Genomic DNA, 21,898 nt, shown 5'->3' on the forward strand with positions numbered 1-21,898 from the left:
ACGTACATGAAGAAAATGTGTTTTCTATTTCTGTTGAAGAAGTGGGATGCAGGTGCAACGTTAACATGAGGAAGGACAACAACTCCACCTCTGAAAAAACTTTGTAAAATGTAAATAAAAGCAGAATTCAGTCATTTCCTAATCTCATAAAGCCATTTTTTACTCCCAGTTTAACGTAACTTGCAGTTTACAATCATCTCATGGGAACATGCGTGTGAATCTGACGGCAGCAACATTGTAATCATCTGTAATCATCATCTGTAAGCTGTAACACATGGAAATGTGAAACGACGTAAATGTTTAGTAAATAAATGTAATGTATAAGTCCATAAAATACATAAATTAATTATGTTACATATCAATACTATATATCAAAATACATTTAGAAATTAAATTTAACCCATAAAGACCCAACCATGACTAAATGATGAGATAAGTTAATTGTTTTTATTATGAGGTCTTTGTTTTTATCCTTTTAATAAAATGTAAAATAAAACAATGCAATTTTTTTTAGGGATATTTACCATTTATTACCATGTAAAAGTGAAAATGTTTATAATGTAGTGTCATGTATATCGCTGTTTGGTGTCCATTAAGGAGCAGAAGACAAAAATCCGATTGTGTTCTACAGGATTTCCAGCAAAGTTTGTACCATGAAGTGATGCCAAATGTCTCAGAAGCTGCATCATAAAAGCCATGCTGGGTTCTTATGGTTTATTAGGGGTCCCAAGATAAAAAAGGTAAGAAAGTTTTCTTTTTTTTAAAAAAAAAGAAAAAAAAAGGCCTTTTTGTTATTTTTACAAGAAATAACAAAACCTTTGAGAGATATTTACCATTTATTACCGTGTGACATGTCAAAATTCATTAATTAAAGTTTATTAAATGTAAACATCATAATAATGTACTTTTACTTCTTTTTCCTGAATAAAACATGTTATGCTGCAGATCAAACTGCGCTGTCTGTAACCTCTTAACTAAAATGATTGACACCTCTGGATTTAAATGAATCCACTGCAGTGAGACAAAGTCCTCCGTTGGAGGAAATACTAAACACACCGAGAAGCTGAACAGAGCGACTGAACGTGCACGGTACGCGCCAGAGAAACGGAAAGCGTACCGGCCACTGATGAGCAGGAGGAGCCCACGCCTTGGAGCGATCTGGCCAGAAACAGCAGCGTGTAGCTGGATGAGAAGGCGAACACTTCACAGCAGCACAAAGACAGAGAAACAAGCATCAGGCCATCATCCTGAACTCCTCAGAATCAATGCAGACCTGATGCGACTTACTGATGGTGGAGATAAACATGATGCAGAAGCCAGCGAATATGGGAAGCTGGTATCCTATTCTGAAGGCAGAGAAAACACACATCACACTCCTCATAACAATAACATTCATGTTTTTACATTTCTGCACAAATATCCAACATGAAGCAGGAAGTTTGGCTTTTAAGGGGAATCGTAGAAATTGCTTAACAGTTTGTAGCTGATTAGAGTCGGCCAGGAGAAGCTCGGCATGCTTCACTTGCCTTGCTTTGTCCTCTGTGAGGAGTGAAGGTGACTAACAGACAATGATAGGACTGTGATCAATTCCAGCACATATGACGGCCCATCTGAGACACTAAATACTGGGTAGAAATAAACGCAGTCACACCCTCCCTCTTCCCTACAATATCTCAGACATTTTATCACTGAAACATTCAGAAAGGATCTTTTTAAATCACAATCATGTTAAATTCTCCCTCAGGGATGAAAAAATGTTGCTTTTTTCTCCTTTTGCACATTAACTGGATCATTTTAAATGGATTAAATATGCAGATGACACGGCCTGTTAGAGCAGCAGGATGGATTCATGTTGTCTTGATGTTTCCAGCAGATTCTGATACTACCATGTGAATGTGGAGCTGAACTGGAGACTCATCAGACCAGCAACGTTTTTCCACCTTGTCCAGTTCTGGTGAGTGTGTGTGAACCAGAGATGGTAATTCCTGGTCCAGAAAGTAAAAGTCCTGCCATGTTTCTGGATCTACCTGTACATTTAGAACAGGTGTTTTCATTAACAGGCTCGTTTACCTGGTAAATAAACTCTGCTCATTAAATTCAGCTGGTTTGGTGACTGGTCGGAGCAGCTGCCGGACAGGACTTTTACTTTCTAGACCAGGAATTACCACCTCTGGTGTGAACCATCTGCTTCAAGGTTGGACGTGTGGCGTGTTCAGATTCTGCATATCATGGTTGGAACCAGCGCTTACTGGACTTCCTATCATCTCCAACCAGTCTGTCCTTTCTCCTGTGACCTCTGAACTCTGACATCAACTAGACATTCTGGTCCAGACAGCTGCAGCTGACTGGATATTTACTCCTCTTCAGATCTTCTCTGGAAACACTGGAGATAGTTGTGTGTGAAAATCCCAGTAAACACTCCGACCAACAACCATACTGCGTTCAAAGCATAGACCATGTATGAAAGATGGAGGGAGCCTCCGGCGGTTAAAGGTGAGGCCTGTGCAGAAGTGCATAAAACTGCAGTCCCCCCTTCATCCACTAGGGGCTGCAAAACAGAGCAAATCCCCATAGACTCCCATGTTAAAAAGACCAACTTTACAGCAGAAATAAACACGTTTAAAGCAGAAATAAACATGTTTACAGCCTGGTTCAAAAATCCATTTTAGGTTTAATAGGTCAGGTTTACCTTCATGACAACTGCGGGGGGAGTGAATTTTTTTCTAACTTGCCCGTTTAAAAATAATTTAATCTCGAAGTTCGGCATATTTAGGGGCGGGTCCTTTTGATTGACAGGTACCCGATCTCCCACTTCAAGTCAGAAGAACGTAAAACAACCGCGGTTTTTAGCCGGTTAACAACATGACTTAGCTTTAGCCCGCTTACCTCCATTAGCTGGTTAGCTCCTGTTATCTCCGGGTTAGCTCGGTTAGCTCTTAGCTACAGAAAGCTCAGAGTTTGCTTGATGTCAATCATCCACCATGACGCTCACAGCCCCCCTCTCAGCTCCACCTCTTTGCCCATATTTGTATTTTCCAGGCGAGACGACACGCATGCCCCTGCCAAGATGGTGATGGTAGGAACCGCCCACCGAGCTTCAATTCAGCTCTTCAGAAACCTACGGGTGACGTCACGGAGGCTCCGCCCATCTTTTTATTTCCAGTCTATGGTTCAAAGTCACTTAAATCTTTGTGCTTCTTCATCATGATGCTCAGTTTGAACGCCAGCAAGTCGTCTTTACCATGTTTGACTAAATGCTGGCAGGTGATTGGCTGGTTAGATATTAGTGTTACCAGGAAGTTGACCAGATAGAAACCAGCTTTTTCCTTTCTGTCTCTCCAGTTAGCAGATCTCCGTTGAACTGGTTTTATTCTCCATCAGCCGCTTCCAGCCCAGCTCCTCCTTTTCAAGCTGCCTGACTTCATCTGTGTCACATCTGCTCTGCACTGCGGGACCTTTGCTGCGACTGTCTCTGTCCTCAGGCGGTCCACGTTCCAACAGGGAGGTCACAGAAAACCACTAAATATAAACTATCACAACCGCAGACAGTAACAATCCTCTCATGATGAAAGCGATTCTGACTGAACTGGTCTTTAGCAGCTAAATGCTCCACGAGTTCCACTGCTGATCGACCAAGTAATCAGATTACATCCACACAGCATTACAACAAGCTGTAAGAGCTTAAAGCCGATGAGTTGACTTCATTAATATAAGCATTATTTTCTAGTGGATGTTTTTTGTTGATTTCTTTATTTTTTAGTAAAAATGTCTATTTTTGCTCCTTAAAGCGGACGATCATGAGTTCACGCCGTCATGGGAGATCATGCTAAAATACAGAGTAAGACAAAGTCTCTGAGTGCGTGTTATGACTGACGGCTGCTCCCGTCTTTCTGCCTGGATAACTTGGGATTTTGGTGATTTTTATTTAATGTCAAAACCAATTGCTCTGGTGCACATGACTGAAATGTGACTCACCGTGTGTGGTGTTATCCATGCACCACCAGTCGGATGCACATGCAGAACACACATAATCAGGAATTCTGCTCCACTTAATTCACTTGGATTAAATCTGTTGTATCTCCCATGACATTAAACCCTCAAAACAACATCAAGCTGACATGTTTACCATGTGCTGCATTAGATTTCCTCCGCTGTAACTCCAACAGCGAGTCTGTTACAGCTCTTTCTGTTCAATTTGGGTTGGATATTGGCCCTGATAAGAAGATAAATGTTATCCTGTTTTGACTTCTCTCAGCATAAAAGGAAATCTGAAGCACCATTTTGACCCTGGGCTAGCCGGAAGCTTCTACAGAAGCAACCTCTCACGCTGCTGTGCCGCTCGCTGTCTTTCTGCTTCGTGTTAACAGTTCATTTTTGACTAATTATTTTGCTTGTTCTCTGACATTTGTTGCAGCATCACAATAAATGTTTACATGAGGGTGAATCAGGATATGATCATCACCTCTGATGAGAACCGCATTTGTCTCCAGTTTTATCTTCTCGTCGTCGGCTTCCTGTTAAATCCTGAACAGAATCTAAAATTCTCCTCACACATACAGCTCTTAGTGAAGAAGTATTATTATTATCTTCACACTAACACACCGAGAAAGCTGTTTTTTGCTCTGGTTTTACCACATTTTATCTATTGTCTGGCAGAGTTGGGCTACACTTATGAGTAGTATCACCTGCTTGTTTTGTTGCAGAAGAGAGTCATAATAATAATTGATAAAGTAGTTAATAGAAAAGATATTAACAAACTATTTCGTTGATGTGGTTTATTGAAAATAATGGACTTGGTTGTGCTTCAGACTTTAAACTTTACTATTCATAGCGTGATCCAGACGGTGACACAGAGGTCTTAACACAGTCTGCTGATTGGTCCAAAGACATGCATGTTGGGTTAATTGGTTACTCTACATTACCCATAGGGGAGTAAGTGTGAGCATGTGTGGTTGGTTGTGCCTGAGTTGGCTCTGCGATGGACTGGCAACCTGTCCAGGGTGTACCCTGCCTCTCGGCCGAAGGCTGCTGGGATAGGCTCCAGTTCCCCGCGACCCTTATTCGGATTAAGCAGTTTCAGAAAATGAAGGAATGAATGTTTTTATGGATTAGGAAATGCAGTTAAGTATGCAAATGTTTGTCTTTATCCAACCGAGGATGTTTGCTATGATTAGACAAAATGTTAATCAATTCACAAGGGTGCGAGGGGGTTGTGTTATTCCACCTGGAACAGTGCCTTAGGACAGTCAGCGTTTGCTGTTTACACATAGAAGGCACCACCAAGGTGGAGCACAGGAGCAACATGAAACCAGCAAACAGGAAGTAGCAAGCAGAAGAGGATACAAAAGGGAGGAAAATCTATTAAACAGAACAAGAAACCAAAACTAAAGAACACAAAACCACAAAAACTCCACACCAAAACCCTGAAGTTGGGAAGTTGAACAGCAAAAGAAATTGTGGTTTTATTCTTGTCTGCTTCTGGTGTTTTTGAACATTGTAAACAACTTTATAGTGATGCGTTGCCGCTAGCAACCAGGGTTAAAACACTGACGGTACCTCCGAACTCAACACTGCTCACTAGTTGATGAAGTGACCAACCTTATGTATGTAAGGTGGCTTAAATGGGCCTTTACAGTTACGCTGCTTGTTGACTCCTCTTCCCTGTCCTCCTTTTCCTCAGCCAGTCCAGGAAGATGGCCGTCCTTCCTGGTTCTGGTTCTGATGGAAGTTTTCCTTCCTGGTTCTGGTTCCGATGGAAGTTTTCCTTCTTGGTTCTGGTTCCGATGGAAGTTTTCCTTCCTGGTTCTGGTTCTGATGGAAGTTTTCCTTCCTGGTTCTGGTTCCGATGGAAGTTTTCCTTCCTGGTTCTGGTTCTGATGGAAGTTTTCCTTCCTGGTTCTGGTTCTGATGGAAGTTTTCCTTCCTGGTTCTGGTTCCGATGGAAGTTTTCCTTCTTGGTTCTGGTTCTGATGGAAGTTTTCCTTCCTGGTTCTGGTTCCGATGGAAGTTTTCCTTCCTGGTTCTGGTTCCGATGGAAGTTTTCCTTCTTGGTTCTGGTTCCGATGGAAGTTTTCCTTCCTGGTTCTGGTTCCGATGGAAGTTTTCCTTCCTGGTTCTGGTTCCGATGGAAGTTTTCCTTCCTGGTTCTGGTTCTGATGGAAGTTTTCCTTCCTGGTTCTGGTTCTGATGGAAGTTTTCCTTCCTGGTTCTGGTTCCGATGGAAGTTTTCCTTCTTGGTTCTGGTTCCGATGGAAGTTTTCCTTCCTGGTTCTGGTTCCGATGGAAGTTTTCCTTCCTGGTTCTGGTTCTGATGGAAGTTTTCCTTCTTGGTTCTGGTTCTGATGGAAGTTTTCCTTCCTGGTTCTGGTTCTGATGGAAGTTTTCCTTCCTGGTTCTGGTTCCGATGGAAGTTTTCCTTCTTGGTTCTGGTTCTGATGGAAGTTTTCCTTCCTGGTTCTGGTTCCGATGGAAGTTTTCCTTCCTGGTTCTGGTTCTGATGGAAGTTTTCCTTCCTGGTTCTGGTTCTGATGGAAGTTTTCCTTCCTGGTTCTGGTTCTGATGGAAGTTTTCCTTCCTGGTTCTGGTTCTGATGGAAGTTTTCCTTCCTGGTTCTGGTTCTGATGGAAGTTTTCCTTCCTGGTTCTGGTTCTGATGGAAGTTTTCCTTCCAGATTCTGGTTCTGATGGATGTTTTTCTCTCCACTGTCTCCTCGTGCAGCTCAGGATGGAGAAGATAGGGGCATTGTTTCTATAAACTGGTTTACAGAGTTGTTATAAATTGGACTATGTTGGATTATATAATAAATTTCTTTTAATTGGATTATATTTGACTGAGCTGAGGCCCTGTGATGGACTAATGACCGGTCCAGGTGCACCTGCCTGCTAATTTATTGGGAAAGGCAGTGTAGAAAAGGACTGAATGAACTGTGTTGAAATGGACAGACTGAACTTGTAAAAGACAATTTGCAAATCAAGCGGAATTGAATTAAATACTTCCTCAAAGTTCCTCATATTCAGATCCAACTACTCAGAAAGATCCTCTTCCAATCAAAGCTAAGATCATTTCCTTGGAGGTGAACAGAACATGGATGTACCAGACGTCCGGTCTAAGTGGCTACATCTGCTGAAGAAACGCCTGTCACTTGCAATAAAAGAACCTCCAGAAACAAAGCAAGATAACATTTCCAAATATAACTTGACATGAGAGAAAGCCCAGTGAGAACATCATGCCTCTGGCTTTGTTTGATGAGAGTTGCATGACTGCAGCAGTCGTATATCTTGATTTTGTGTCAGAGAACTCAGATTTTACTGTCCTTGTTACTGCTGGAGTCATCACAGAAAAAGAAAAGTAAATTAAAAATAAAAAGAAAATCATTCTGGTTTGATTGGATTTTTAATACCTGGGTAATTAAAATTCAGTAGTTTCTTTATAGATATACAGATTTTAAATTAATCTATTCCTGTATTTTTAACGCTGAACCTTAAAACCGTTAGAAAACCAGTTAAACTGATAACTGCAAATCTCCGTTCAGAGCATGTGACTCGTACTGTTTCAGCTTATCAAAAGGTTTCAGGGTTAAGTTTTCTTGCTATATTCCTATATTGACTCATAATTGTTCTGTGTGAAGTTTTCTTTGACATCGGAAAATTCCCTGAATCCAGTCCCTCCCAGTCCCAGTTGGGTTTCCTCCCGGTTTATACAACAATGCCGGGACAGTAAAATGCAAAAGCTTTGTTTCATTTTGGCTTCTCGTTTCCATGGTAACTGAGTTTTGCAGGATAAAACCAGCAGCCTTCAGAACGACCATTTCTTGCAATATGGGGCGAGTCCTGTCAGGGTAAACTGGAACAGGAGTTTTTTGGCAATGATGACGTCTTTCACATCATCTTGCATTTGTGCACGCAGATCCTGCTTTACGCATGAAAGCACGCCAACAACAGCAGGACTCTGTGTCACACTTTTTCTACGTTTATTTGTTCTGTTGAAGCAAAACCGGATTCTGGTTGAGCATTTATGTCATCAGAGGCTACATGTGCCAGTATGCCAGACAACTAGCAACTGGAACGCAATGCCTCTGTTGCCAACAACGTTTCACCTCCCACTGGAGGACGAGCATGCTCACTGTGTCACTTCTGGTCATGTTTATGTTCTCCCTTTACACCGAGATCATTTTCAGTCTGCTGTTTGGTCAATGTACATTAATTTTTCAATTACACCAAAGAAAATGTGTTTGTGTTTTGCATGAAAACGTGGCCAAAGGTTTGTGAATTCACTGATAAAAATATAAACTTATCAACAAGTGTGAATATACATGACCTGACCAAACATACAAACGAATAAATGAATGTAGGTGTTGTGTTTGACCAGCTGATATCTTTAGATTGTTGCTCCCAACATCTGTTACATATGAGCAAAATATTAACACATTCATACCGATTACTGGAAATTAACTACAAATCACAACCAGTTATCTAACTGATTTATTCCCATGTTGATATGTACTCATATATGTATTATATTACTTATCTTAATCAATATGTTTTTTAATAACATTTTGTTATAAATTGTTCTGCAACATTTTCAAGTCTTGTTTCTCCGTGTTAAAATATGGTGTTCCACAAGGCTCCTGTTTAGGCCTCCTTTACTTTTGTTTTTACATGCTTCCACATGGACACATTACATGATATTTCCGTTCACCTCTATGCTGATGACACTTAGGTATATTTACCAGATCAGAGGTTCTGACATGACTGACTTCAACATGTTAAAGCTGGATGTCTCAGAACTTTCTACAACTCAGTTCATACTGACTCAGATGGGTTTAAGTGTTTTCCATCTCCATCAGCTGGTCCGTTTGTTCTAAAGAACCCCACCATTCTTAAAGACACAGAAACCATTTGCTCACTTTTACCTCTTTGACCAGTCCAACAATTTTTATCCATTTCTCAACCAAAAGTCTACCAGCATTATCAGAAGCTTCAAAACTCTCCTCCTGGACTTTAAACCATTCATTCATTTATTATCCTAACCGCATAGTCCAATGAAGGGTTGCGGGGAAGCTGGAGCCTATCCCACCAGTCTTTGGGCAGAAGGCGAGGTACACCCTGGACAGGCTGGTAGTCTATCGCAGGGTGTCTTTAAACCACAACCAAGAAAATAGTGGACATTACTGCAGTTTAAACCCATTTGGCTCCAAGTTGGTTTTAGAACTTGACATAACCATCTTACTGGTGAGTTTTAAAGCCCTTTGTGACCTTTCACCAAGTGATTTATCTGACCTCTTAGAACTATATGAAGCAGTACAAAGTCTGAGACCCTCTAAGAGGACTTTAACATGTTCCAGAAACATCTAAAATCAGGTCAGTAGAATCAATATTTTCCATTAAATCTCTTTTTAAAACAAATTTAAAGAGCCTTTCCTGATTTCAATTGACATTTTAGATTTCAGTAATTCAGCTGCTGCCATACAATCACTTTTACGATCACCTATGATGTGACTGCACCCGGGGCTCATTCAGGATGGAAATGCCAGTTCTGTTCCCTGGTTCAGGAGTGGTTACCCCGGACACACCTTCACCACCCCCCTCCTGATTTGTTCACCATTGGCCAATCTAGGAGCAAGCTAACCTCCATCAGGAAATAAGGAACCGCCACTATGATCAGTCTTGAGGGGGTTTGCAGCTGTCCGTTGGTGACGGTTGTCCCCTTCAACTTGGCGTTTGGTTATGATTTTGTGTCTCAGGATAGGTTGTGGAAAATTATGTACCTTTGGCTTTGGAGAACGTTTGATACAAGGTTTTAAAGGAGTTTCTCTGCACAGTACTCACTGCTGGTCTGATGTAAGATCTGCATCTTCATTCTTTTTGTGTTTTCACAGTTTCATGTTGCTAGCCTGTGTTGGGCTAGGCTAGTTAGATGGATTTGGGCTTAGAAATTCTGATTTGGTTAGTTTACTGGAACTGCGGCACTGTTTGTTTACATGTATGTTTTAAGCATTATGTTTATATCTTTGGTCCTTTGTTTGGCAACAGTTTTGCGGTTTTCTTTCAGCAGTTCCACTAACCCCAACAAAAGATGTGTTTCCGCCATAGACAGGATATAAAAAGATAGATGGAGCCTCCGTGATGTCACTCATAGGTTTTTGAGGAGCTGAATTGAAGCTCGGTGGGCGGTTCCTACCATCGGCTTCTTGGCAGGGGCATGGGTGTTGTTTTGTCCGAAAAATACAAATATGGGCAAAGAGGTAAAGCTGAGAGGGGGGCTGTCTGTAAACAGCTGGTTTCCATCTGGTCAACTTCCTGGTAACACGAATATCTAACCAGCCAATCACCTCCCACCGTTTAGTCAAACATGGTGAAGACGACTTGTTGGCGTTCAAACTGAGCATCATGATGAAGAAGCACAGAGATTTAAGTGACTTTGAACCATAGACTGTATATAAAAAGATGGAGGGAGTCTCCATGACGTCACACATAGGTTTCTGAAGAGCTGAATTGAAGCTGGGTGGTTCCTACCATCACCCTTTTGGCAGGGGCATGAGTGTCGTCTCGCCTGGAAAATACAAATATGGGCAAAGAGGTGGAGCTGAGAGGGGGGCTGTGAGCGTCATGGTGGATGATTGACATCGAGCAAACTCCGAGCTAAGAGCTTACCGAGCTAACCCAGAGATAACAGGAGCTAACCAGCTAGAGGAAGTAAATGGGCTAAAGCTAAGTCATGTTGTTAACCAACTAAAAACCGCGGTTGTTCTACGTTTTTTCTTGAAGCAGGAGATCGGATACCTGCCAATCAAAAGGACACGCCCCTAAATATGCCGAACTTCGATATTAAATTACTTTTAAAGGGGCGAGTTAGAAAAAAATTCACTCCCCCCACAGTTGTCAATGAAGGTAAACCTGACCTATTAAACCTAAAATGGATTTTTGAACCAGGCTGTAAACATGTTTATTTCTGCTGTGAAGTTGGCCTTTTTGACATGGGAGTCGATGGGGATTCGCTCTGTTTTGGAGCCCCAAGTGGATGAAGGGGGAACTGTAGTTTTATACACTTCAGTTTTAACTGCCGGAGGTTGGTGCTTGGTTTCCATGCTTTTATTTATTTTTTTTGTAAATACAATCAACTGTCTTTGCTGATTCTCAGTTTTGTCCACCATACTTTCTTACCCCTAATAGCCGGTTATAACAGCCACATTTCTGTTATCTTTAAGTTGTTTCATTAAACTTTTTCTGCTGCAGTGTGAAAATCTTTGTAACACTACTTTGGAAAAGTAATATTTGGGGTTGACTATTTAATCAAAAGCTAAATTTGACCCAGTCTGTTGGTTTCCTTAGCTAGGTAATCAATTATGAATTGGCTTGAATGAACACAGTTTTTATTAATTGGACTAATGTCAATTTGTTTTAAGTGGTTAAAAGCCAAGCCAGATCAAGTGGTCTGGTCTGGGAGATGAGATTCATCTGACAGTTTCATTCTTCGAGCTTTGGTTCCACACAGTTACTCTACTGTCAGAAATCTGGACATGCTCTTTAAAGCTCTTCATCTCAGAATGTGTTCGAACTATCAGAGAAGAAAAAGTAAATCTGTTGGTGGAAAAACCAGGGTCATTCCTTAGTTTCAGCTGACCTTGTATGAGCACATAGCCTTGGTGAGCCTGCAGTCTGTCCACCTGAAGCTACCTTTTCCTCAAATAAAAGTTGTTGCTTTAAGAAAATTGCAAACAAAAAGAACTTTAAACGTGTCCGCACAGATAAAAACCAGCACCTACCTGTTGGTGAGAGGTCCAATGAAGGGGTTGGTGAGAAGCTGCACAGTGGCTTTGGAAGCAAACAACATTCCTACTTTCACATTTTCATTCAGCAGCTTACTGGTGGACCGGGGACAGTCAGAGGAGTTCTGCAGCAGCTTTCCAGATGCAGTCGGAGGAACCATGTTGGCGGATCTGGCTGTAGAGTTGGAGCCTGACAATCGTACGGAGTTGTCGTATAAAGATACGACAGTGTGGAAGGATCCTGCAGGATTCTGCTGTGGCAGGCTGCTGTTCCTTAATCCTGCATCTGTTGCCTCATCCAGGTTGTATAGATAGCTGGGAATAATGGGAACTGTTGGGCACAAAGAGAGAAAATCCAAATATTACAACTTGTTTGAGGGAGATCCAAGTGAAAGAAATTAAAACTAAATTTATACAATTAAAAAAACACTTTTTCTTTCAGTTCTAGCATTTAGCCTGTTCATCATCTGGTCTGAACCAGGTCCTGAAATTAGTTCAATACAACAAGCTGATATGTAGAACTGTGTGAAAAAACCAAAGCAGAGTTCATGTGTAGCATTGGACCACAGTGAGACATCATCCCCCTCCAGCCTGTCTGCTTCCTGCACATCAGGATGAGGTCTGGACTCTGACTGGACTGTGCCAACACCATGATGCTGTTGTAGACCTGCTGTATTTGGGGTCATTACTGCTCTGCGTGAGACATGTCAGACAAGCTTTATCTGTCAGACAGACAGACTCACACCTGACTTTAGAATACTTTAATATTTAGAAGAGTTCATTGTAACTAGAAGGAATTCAGATCATCCCTCCACCAACATGCTGACATCTGCTATGAGGTCTTTCTGACCAAACATCTACATTGGTCTGGTGGTTTGTCCAGACACAGCTTTACCAACCTGAGATGTGCTACCATGTTGTTTCGTCTCTTGCAATCCTTCCAAACAAGCCATACTGGTTCAGTCTTTTTCTAACTGGATAGGCATCAACTTTAACGCTAAACATGCTAACTGAGGACTGGAGAGTCTGAGATGCAGCTCTTCTGTGTTAACATGGACGGTTCTAGCCTTGACATCCATTTCTGGAAACCCTGGAAGCCGTTAGGTCACAAGTCAAAACGCTTCTCCCACCTGAACCATTGCCGCCCCGTCCAATGTAAATAAATACACAGTATCAGTTTCATGTTGTTCATCTGAGGCTGTATTTACTTGATTTATATACATTAAAAGACCCAATGATCTAACACCCCCGACACACACACATACACACACATTTAACAATTTATAATAGGTTTTTTTTTTTTTTTTTTTTTACCAGCATACATGTATTTTTGTTGTTATTGTCTAGTATTTATGCATTTAGCTTGTTATTTTTTCCATATATTGTGACGTTGAATGTTTAATGTACATCCTATTTGTTTGTTTAAAAGTGTTATATATCTATATCCTGATGATGTAGACCCCAGGAAGAATAGCTACTACTACATCAGCAGCTAATGGAGATATAAACAAACAAACAGAACAGAAAAAAACAGAAAAAGCAAGACCTTAACAAATGGATTTTTCTTTCATTTTAGTTCTTTTTTTTTCTTAAAACAGACATAAAACGTGCAGATAAGACATGGAAGAGGTGAAATGTTGTCTTTCGCCTGGCCATTAAAAACGACGTGTGAAATGTATGTGTAGGATTGATCACTTTTTAAGACAGGAAAAGTACTTTCTCAGACCTTTTTTAGATGTGATGTTCAAGCTGAGTTGGGTAAGCGGAGGTTCGGGGTTGGGACGTAAACAGGGTGAAGCACTGGATTAAAACCACCACCTCATAAGTACTGTTAGGATCTAATCAGATCTGATTTTACTTTGAAGACCAGTAAAACGATCCTACCGTAGGGGTCATTCTTTTAACCTGAAGTTTTATCACCTTTTTTTTTTTTACTTTTTGGAGCCAAAGTGCTGAAAATAAAAAATGTACATTTTCATTCAGGCTCCACAGATCTTTGCCACTAAAAGCGTTTGGGGTCAGATTTGACCCACGCCTGTTTGGATGGATTTTAGATCTTTTAGATGTGTCATCTGTCGGCTAGATGAAAGGAAATGGTAGAACCTGTGAAACTACTAATCCCATTGGCTTTATGTTGTGTGGGGCAGTAATGACCGAAAGGGAGACCCTGACTCTCTTCTGGACCAGGTTCTGACCACCTGCTGATCTTTGAAGGTCTGTGAGGGAAACAGTTTTCAGCTAAATAAAAGTGATATTTCTCAAAATGTTGACAAACTGCACTGAATAGCATTTAATACGCTGGTATGCTGAGTATACCTATTTCTTTTTCAGTCAGCATTGAGTATACTCACTTCTAAATACCACGTGATGCTGCTTTTACAGTTACAAACGTCCCAACGAATGTACGTCACTGGTGCAGCTGGTCAGCTGCTCTGTTAACTGGAGCCTGACCATACAGATCCAGTCGTCCTCTAATTTATTCATACCCTCCCTCTAGGGAAGGAAAAAAACAGTTGCCTGTGAAACAAGCTGAAATTGACAAAAGTAATAAATAAAACATTTTACGAAAATTGTTACATTATTTTTTTTATTCTGGTTCAATAGAAATCTTTTTTTAAAGCAAACAAATGATAAAATAATATATGTTACATCAGTCATAAACTAATATTTAGTTGAACAATTCTTTAATGTTTCCGCTCCAGTTTGGTGTTTTCTGTTCCTCTCAGTCAGACTTCTGCACCTGTTGACAGGTATTTTGTCCCACTGTTCAACAGAAAAGTCTCTAATTTGTCCAGGACCAGTTTGTTTGTTTTATTTTTTTTTTACTCAATTAAATTAAAAAAACTGTGTCTTATATCACTAAATTATAATTTAGTGAATTTTTAGTGATTGTTTGTTTTATTATTTGAGTGATTGTTGTAAATTCAGCCTTTTCTTTAATGAAAGGGGATGAAGACATTTGAGAATGACTGTCTAAGAGTCTGAAACAGTGTTTTTTGGGCTTCTTTTTTTTTTTTTTTTTTTCAGAAAAGAACAAAAAAATGAGTCTATACCCACTTCTTGAGGGGCCATTACACCACTGGTTCAGCATAAAATCTTGCCCGCGGTTGAGAGGGAGGGTTCGCAACAGCTTTTTGAAGCCCTTCTCCCTCATTTGTTTGCTCCATACTGCACCATCTTTACTGGAAATGAACTGGTCACATGACCCCTACGTCTCATCCAGGGACACATAAATGTGGAAAAACTTCTATTGTAGTTGTGTTTCCATTAGTTTTCATAAAATTAAAGCAATATATTTAACATTTCACATAACATCTGTATTTGTTTCCATTGAACTGCATTTCAATTCAATTCAGCTTTATTTGTATAGCACCACTTAACAACAACGTTGTCTCAGGACACTTTACATACACATCATTTCAATCCAGTTCATAAATAGCCTAGCAAATAGAAACCAAATGATTGCATCGAATCATTACATCGATCCAATCCCCCATCCTGAGCTGCATGAGGCGACAGTGGGAAGGAAAAATCTCCCTTTAACAGGAAGAAAACCTCCGGCAGAACCCGGCTCAGGGACGGCAGGCATCTGCCTTGACTGGTTGGGGTGGAGACGACAGGAAAGACAGATCAACATGTACAGTTCCAATCGAAACGTTTTTAGACGTAAAGTCTCATCCAGTCAAATGAGATTTTACGAGAATTGTGGATGTACAACGAGCCATGCAGCGTTACCTGGGGGTTTTCTACTTGCTACGAAGGTTTAGCCTTGACTACTGAAGACCATCTGATTCATTTCCTTTTCTAATTAATTGTAAAACTCTCATTTTGACATTGCTTGTTCCATACTGAGCCATCTTAACTGGAAATGAACTGGTCACATGACCTCCTACTTCATGTCAGGGGATGCGAAAAATGCAAAAAAAAATTCCATTTCACTTTTGCGATATGCTTCTATATCAAAACATCTAAAAAACCCAACTCATGACAGCGTATGGAGTCGTGTGACCAAATCATGTCTGGGAAAAAAGGTGGGGTCATGTGACCAGTTCATGTCTGGTAAAGATGGTGGAGTCGTGTGACCAGTTCATGTGTGGTAAAGATGGTGGAGTCGTGTGACCAGTTCATGTCTGGTAAAGATGGTGGAGTCATGTGACCAGTTCATGTCTGGTAAAGATGGTGGAGTCATGTGACCAGTTCATTGTGGTAAAGATGGTGGAGTCGTGTGACCAGTTCATGTGTGGTAAAGATGGTGGAGTCGTGTGACCAGTTCATGTCTGGTAAAGATGATGGAGTCGTGTGACCAGTTCATGTCTGGTAAAGATGATGGAGTCGTGTGACCAGTTCATGTGTGGTAAAGATGGTGGAGTCATGTGACCAGTTCAGGTCTGGTAAAGATGATGGAGTCGTGTGACCAGTTCATGTCTGGTACAGATGGTGGAGTCATGTGACCAGTTCATGTCTGGTACAGATGGTGGAGTCATGTGACCAGTTCATGTCTGGTAAAGATGGTGGAGTCATGTGACCAGTTCATGTCTGGTAAAGATGGTGGAGTCATGTGACCAGTTCATGTCTGGTAAAGATGGAGGAGTCATGTGACCAGTTCATGTCTGGTAAAGATGGTGGAGTCATGTGACCAGTTCAGGTCTGGTAAAGATGATGGAGTCGTGTGACCAGTTCATGTCTGGTAAAGATGATGGAGTCGTGTGACCAGTTCATGTCTGGTACAGATGGTGGAGTCATGTGACCAGTTCATGTCTGGTAAAGATGGTGGAGTCGTGTGACCAGTTCATGTCTGGTAAAGATGGTGGAGTCGTGTGACCAGTTCATGTCTGGTAAAGATGGTGGAGTCATGTGACCAGTTCAGGTCTGGTAAAGATGATGGAGTCGTGTGACCAGTTCATGTCTGGTAAAGATGATGGAGTCGTGTGACCAGTTCATGTCTGGTAAAGATGGTGGAGTCATGTGACCAGTTCATGTCTGGTAAAGATGGTGGAGTCATGTGACCAGTTCATGTCTGGTAAAGATGGAGGAGTCATGTGACCAGTTCATGTCTGGTAAAGATGGTGGAGTCATGTGACCAGTTCAGGTCTGGTAAAGATGGTGGAGTCATGTGACCAGTTCAGGTCTGGTAAAGATGATGGAGTCGTGTGACCAGTTCATGTCTGGTAAAGATGATGGAGTCGTGTGACCAGTTCATGTCTGGTACAGATGGTGGAGTCATGTGACCAGTTCATGTCTAGTAAAGATGGTGGAGTCGTGTGACCAGTTCATGTCTGGTAAAGATGGTGGAGTCATGTGACCAGTTCATGTCTGGTAAAGATGGTGGAGTCATGTGACCAGTTCATGTCTGGTAAAGATGGAGGAGTCATGTGACCAGTTCATGTCTGGTAAAGATGGTGGAGTCATGTGACCAGTTCATGTCTGGTAAAGATGGTGGAGTCATGTGACCAGTTCATGTCTGGTAAAGATGGAGGAGTCATGTGACCAGTTCATGTCTGGTAAAGATGGTGGAGTCATGTGACCAGTTCATGTCTGGTAAAGATGGTGGAGTCATGTGACCAGTTCATGTCTGGTAAAGATGGTGGAGTCGTGTGACCAGTTCATGTCTGGTAAAGATGGTGGAGTCGTGTGACCAGTTCATGTCTGGTACAGATGGTGGAGTCGTGTGACCAGTTCATGTCTGGTAAAGATGGTGGAGTCGTGTGACCAGTTCATGTCTGGTAAAGATGGTGGAGTCGTGTGACCTTTTCATGTCTGGTAAAGATGGTGGAGTCATGTGACCAGTTCATGTCTGGTAAAGATGGTGGAGTCGTGTGACCAGTTCATGTCTGGTAAAGATGGTGGAGTCGTGTGACCAGTTCATGTCTGGTAAAGATGATGGAGTCGTGTGACCAGTTCATGTCTGGTACAGATGGTGGAGTCATGTGACCAGTTCATGTCTAGTAAAGATGGTGGAGTCGTGTGACCAGTTCATGTCTGGTAAAGATGGTGGAGTCGTGTGACCAGTTCATGTCTGGTAAAGATGGTGGAGTCGTGTGACCAGTTCATGTGTGGTAAAGATGGTGGAGTCATGTGACCAGTTCATGTCTGGTAAAGATGGTGGAGTCATGTGACCAGTTCATGTCTGGTAAAGATGGTGGAGTCGTGTGACCAGTTCATATCTGGTAAAGATGGTGGAGTCATGTGACCAGTTCATGTCTGGTAAAGATGGTGGAGTCATGTGACCAGTTCATTGTGGTAAAGATGGTGGAGTCGTGTGACCAGTTCATGTGTGGTAAAGATGGTGGAGTCATGTGACCAGTTCATGTCTGGTAAAGATGATGGAGTCGTGTGACCAGTTCATGTCTGGTAAAGATGATGGAGTCGTGTGACCAGTTCATGTCTGGTAAAGATGGTGGAGTCATGTGACCAGTTCAGGTCTGGTAAAGATGATGGAGTCGTGTGACCAGTTCATGTCTGGTACAGATGGTGGAGTCATGTGACCAGTTCATGTCTGGTACAGATGGTGGAGTCATGTGACCAGTTCATGTCTGGTAAAGATGGTGGAGTCGTGTGACCAGTTCATGTCTGGTAAAGATGGTGGAGTCGTGTGACCAGTTCATGTCTGGTAAAGATGGTGGAGTCATGTGACCAGTTCAGGTCTGGTAAAGATGATGGAGTCGTGTGACCAGTTCATGTCTGGTAAAGATGATGGAGTCGTGTGACCAGTTCATGTCTGGTAAAGATGGTGGAGTCATGTGACCAGTTCATGTCTGGTAAAGATGGTGGAGTCATGTGACCAGTTCATGTCTGGTAAAGATGGAGGAGTCATGTGACCAGTTCATGTCTGGTAAAGATGGTGGAGTCATGTGACCAGTTCAGGTCTGGTAAAGATGGTGGAGTCATGTGACCAGTTCAGGTCTGGTAAAGATGATGGAGTCGTGTGACCAGTTCATGTCTGGTAAAGATGATGGAGTCGTGTGACCAGTTCATGTCTGGTACAGATGGTGGAGTCATGTGACCAGTTCATGTCTAGTAAAGATGGTGGAGTCGTGTGACCAGTTCATGTCTGGTAAAGATGGTGGAGTCATGTGACCAGTTCATGTCTGGTAAAGATGGTGGAGTCATGTGACCAGTTCATGTCTGGTAAAGATGGAGGAGTCATGTGACCAGTTCATGTCTGGTAAAGATGGTGGAGTCATGTGACCAGTTCATGTCTGGTAAAGATGGTGGAGTCATGTGACCAGTTCATGTCTGGTAAAGATGGAGGAGTCATGTGACCAGTTCATGTCTGGTAAAGATGGTGGAGTCATGTGACCAGTTCATGTCTGGTAAAGATGGTGGAGTCATGTGACCAGTTCATGTCTGGTAAAGATGGTGGAGTCGTGTGACCAGTTCATGTCTGGTAAAGATGGTGGAGTCGTGTGACCAGTTCATGTCTGGTACAGATGGTGGAGTCGTGTGACCAGTTCATGTCTGGTAAAGATGGTGGAGTCGTGTGACCAGTTCATGTCTGGTAAAGATGGTGGAGTCGTGTGACCTTTTCATGTCTGGTAAAGATGGTGGAGTCATGTGACCAGTTCATGTCTGGTAAAGATGGTGGAGTCGTGTGACCAGTTCATGTCTGGTAAAGATGGTGGAGTCGTGTGACCAGTTCATGTCTGGTAAAGATGATGGAGTCGTGTGACCAGTTCATGTCTGGTACAGATGGTGGAGTCATGTGACCAGTTCATGTCTAGTAAAGATGGTGGAGTCGTGTGACCAGTTCATGTCTGGTAAAGATGGTGGAGTCGTGTGACCAGTTCATGTCTGGTAAAGATGGTGGAGTCGTGTGACCAGTTCATGTGTGGTAAAGATGGTGGAGTCATGTGACCAGTTCATGTCTGGTAAAGATGGTGGAGTCATGTGACCAGTTCATGTCTGGTAAAGATGGTGGAGTCGTGTGACCAGTTCATATCTGGTAAAGATGGTGGAGTCATGTGACCAGTTCATGTCTGGTAAAGATGGTGGAGTCATGTGACCAGTTCATGTCTGGTAAAGATGGTGGAGTCATGTGACCAGTTCATTGTGGTAAAGATGGTGGAGTCGTGTGACCAGTTCATGTGTGGTAAAGATGGTGGAGTCATGTGACCAGTTCATGTCTGGTAAAGATGGTGGAGTCGTGTGACCAGTTCATGTCTGGTAAAGATGATGGAGTCGTGTGACCAGTTCATGTCTGGTAAAGATGATGGAGTCGTGTGACCAGTTCATGTCTGGTAAAGATGGTGGAGTCATGTGACCAGTTCAGGTCTGGTAAAGATGATGGAGTCGTGTGACCAGTTCATGTCTGGTACAGATGGTGGAGTCATGTGACCAGTTCATGTCTGGTACAGATGGTGGAGTCATGTGACCAGTTCATGTCTGGTAAAGATGGTGGAGTCATGTGACCAGTTCATGTCTGGTAAAGATGGTGGAGTCATGTGACCAGTTCATGTCTGGTAAAGATGGAGGAGTCATGTGACCAGTTCATGTCTGGTAAAGATGGTGGAGTCATGTGACCAGTTCAGGTCTGGTAAAGATGATGGAGTCGTGTGACCAGTTCATGTCTGGTAAAGATGATGGAGTCGTGTGACCAGTTCATGTCTGGTACAGATGGTGGAGTCATGTGACCAGTTCATGTCTGGTAAAGATGGTGGAGTCGTGTGACCAGTTCATGTCTGGTAAAGATGGTGGAGTCGTGTGACCAGTTCATGTCTGGTAAAGATGGTGGAGTCATGTGACCAGTTCAGGTCTGGTAAAGATGATGGAGTCGTGTGACCAGTTCATGTCTGGTAAAGATGATGGAGTCGTGTGACCAGTTCATGTCTGGTAAAGATGGTGGAGTCATGTGACCAGTTCATGTCTGGTAAAGATGGTGGAGTCATGTGACCAGTTCATGTCTGGTAAAGATGGAGGAGTCATGTGACCAGTTCATGTCTGGTAAAGATGGTGGAGTCATGTGACCAGTTCAGGTCTGGTAAAGATGGTGGAGTCATGTGACCAGTTCAGGTCTGGTAAAGATGATGGAGTCGTGTGACCAGTTCATGTCTGGTAAAGATGATGGAGTCGTGTGACCAGTTCATGTCTGGTACAGATGGTGGAGTCATGTGACCAGTTCATGTCTAGTAAAGATGGTGGAGTCGTGTGACCAGTTCATGTCTGGTAAAGATGGTGGAGTCATGTGACCAGTTCATGTCTGGTAAAGATGGTGGAGTCATGTGACCAGTTCATGTCTGGTAAAGATGGAGGAGTCATGTGACCAGTTCATGTCTGGTAAAGATGGTGGAGTCATGTGACCAGTTCATGTCTGGTAAAGATGGTGGAGTCATGTGACCAGTTCATGTCTGGTAAAGATGGAGGAGTCATGTGACCAGTTCATGTCTGGTAAAGATGGTGGAGTCATGTGACCAGTTCATGTCTGGTAAAGATGGTGGAGTCATGTGACCAGTTCATGTCTGGTAAAGATGGTGGAGTCGTGTGACCAGTTCATGTCTGGTAAAGATGGTGGAGTCGTGTGACCAGTTCATGTCTGGTACAGATGGTGGAGTCGTGTGACCAGTTCATGTCTGGTAAAGATGGTGGAGTCGTGTGACCAGTTCATGTCTGGTAAAGATGGTGGAGTCGTGTGACCTTTTCATGTCTGGTAAAGATGGTGGAGTCATGTGACCAGTTCATGTCTGGTAAAGATGGTGGAGTCGTGTGACCAGTTCATGTCTGGTAAAGATGGTGGAGTCGTGTGACCAGTTCATGTCTGGTAAAGATGATGGAGTCGTGTGACCAGTTCATGTCTGGTACAGATGGTGGAGTCATGTGACCAGTTCATGTCTAGTAAAGATGGTGGAGTCGTGTGACCAGTTCATGTCTGGTAAAGATGGTGGAGTCGTGTGACCAGTTCATGTCTGGTAAAGATGGTGGAGTCGTGTGACCAGTTCATGTGTGGTAAAGATGGTGGAGTCATGTGACCAGTTCATGTCTGGTAAAGATGGTGGAGTCATGTGACCAGTTCATGTCTGGTAAAGATGGTGGAGTCGTGTGACCAGTTCATATCTGGTAAAGATGGTGGAGTCGTGTGACCAGTTCATGTCTGGTACAGATGGTGGAGTCGTGTGACCAGTTCATGTCTGGTAAAGA

The 21,898-nt window shown here is 42.5% G+C and overlaps 1 protein-coding gene across 1 annotated transcript in view; it reads right to left on the bottom strand.

The window, feature by feature from the left end:
* The window catches only part of slc18a2 (solute carrier family 18 member 2), a gene marked incomplete at both ends in the record, with an annotated part of 53,865 nt that overhangs the window by 28,420 nt on the left and 3,547 nt on the right, over positions 1 to 21,898 (bottom strand). The window contains 3 exons of the mRNA XM_079248949.1: positions 1,118 to 1,201; positions 1,288 to 1,346; positions 11,765 to 12,098. Coding sequence (XP_079105075.1) covers positions 1,118 to 1,201; positions 1,288 to 1,346; positions 11,765 to 12,098 — 477 coding nt within the window. The remainder of the gene's footprint in view (positions 1 to 1,117; positions 1,202 to 1,287; positions 1,347 to 11,764; positions 12,099 to 21,898) is intronic.

The sequence above is a fragment of the Telmatherina bonti genome, assembly GCF_933228915.1.
Source record: "Telmatherina bonti genome assembly, chromosome: 11".
NCBI classification, from domain to species: Eukaryota; Metazoa; Chordata; class Actinopteri; order Atheriniformes; family Telmatherinidae; genus Telmatherina; species Telmatherina bonti.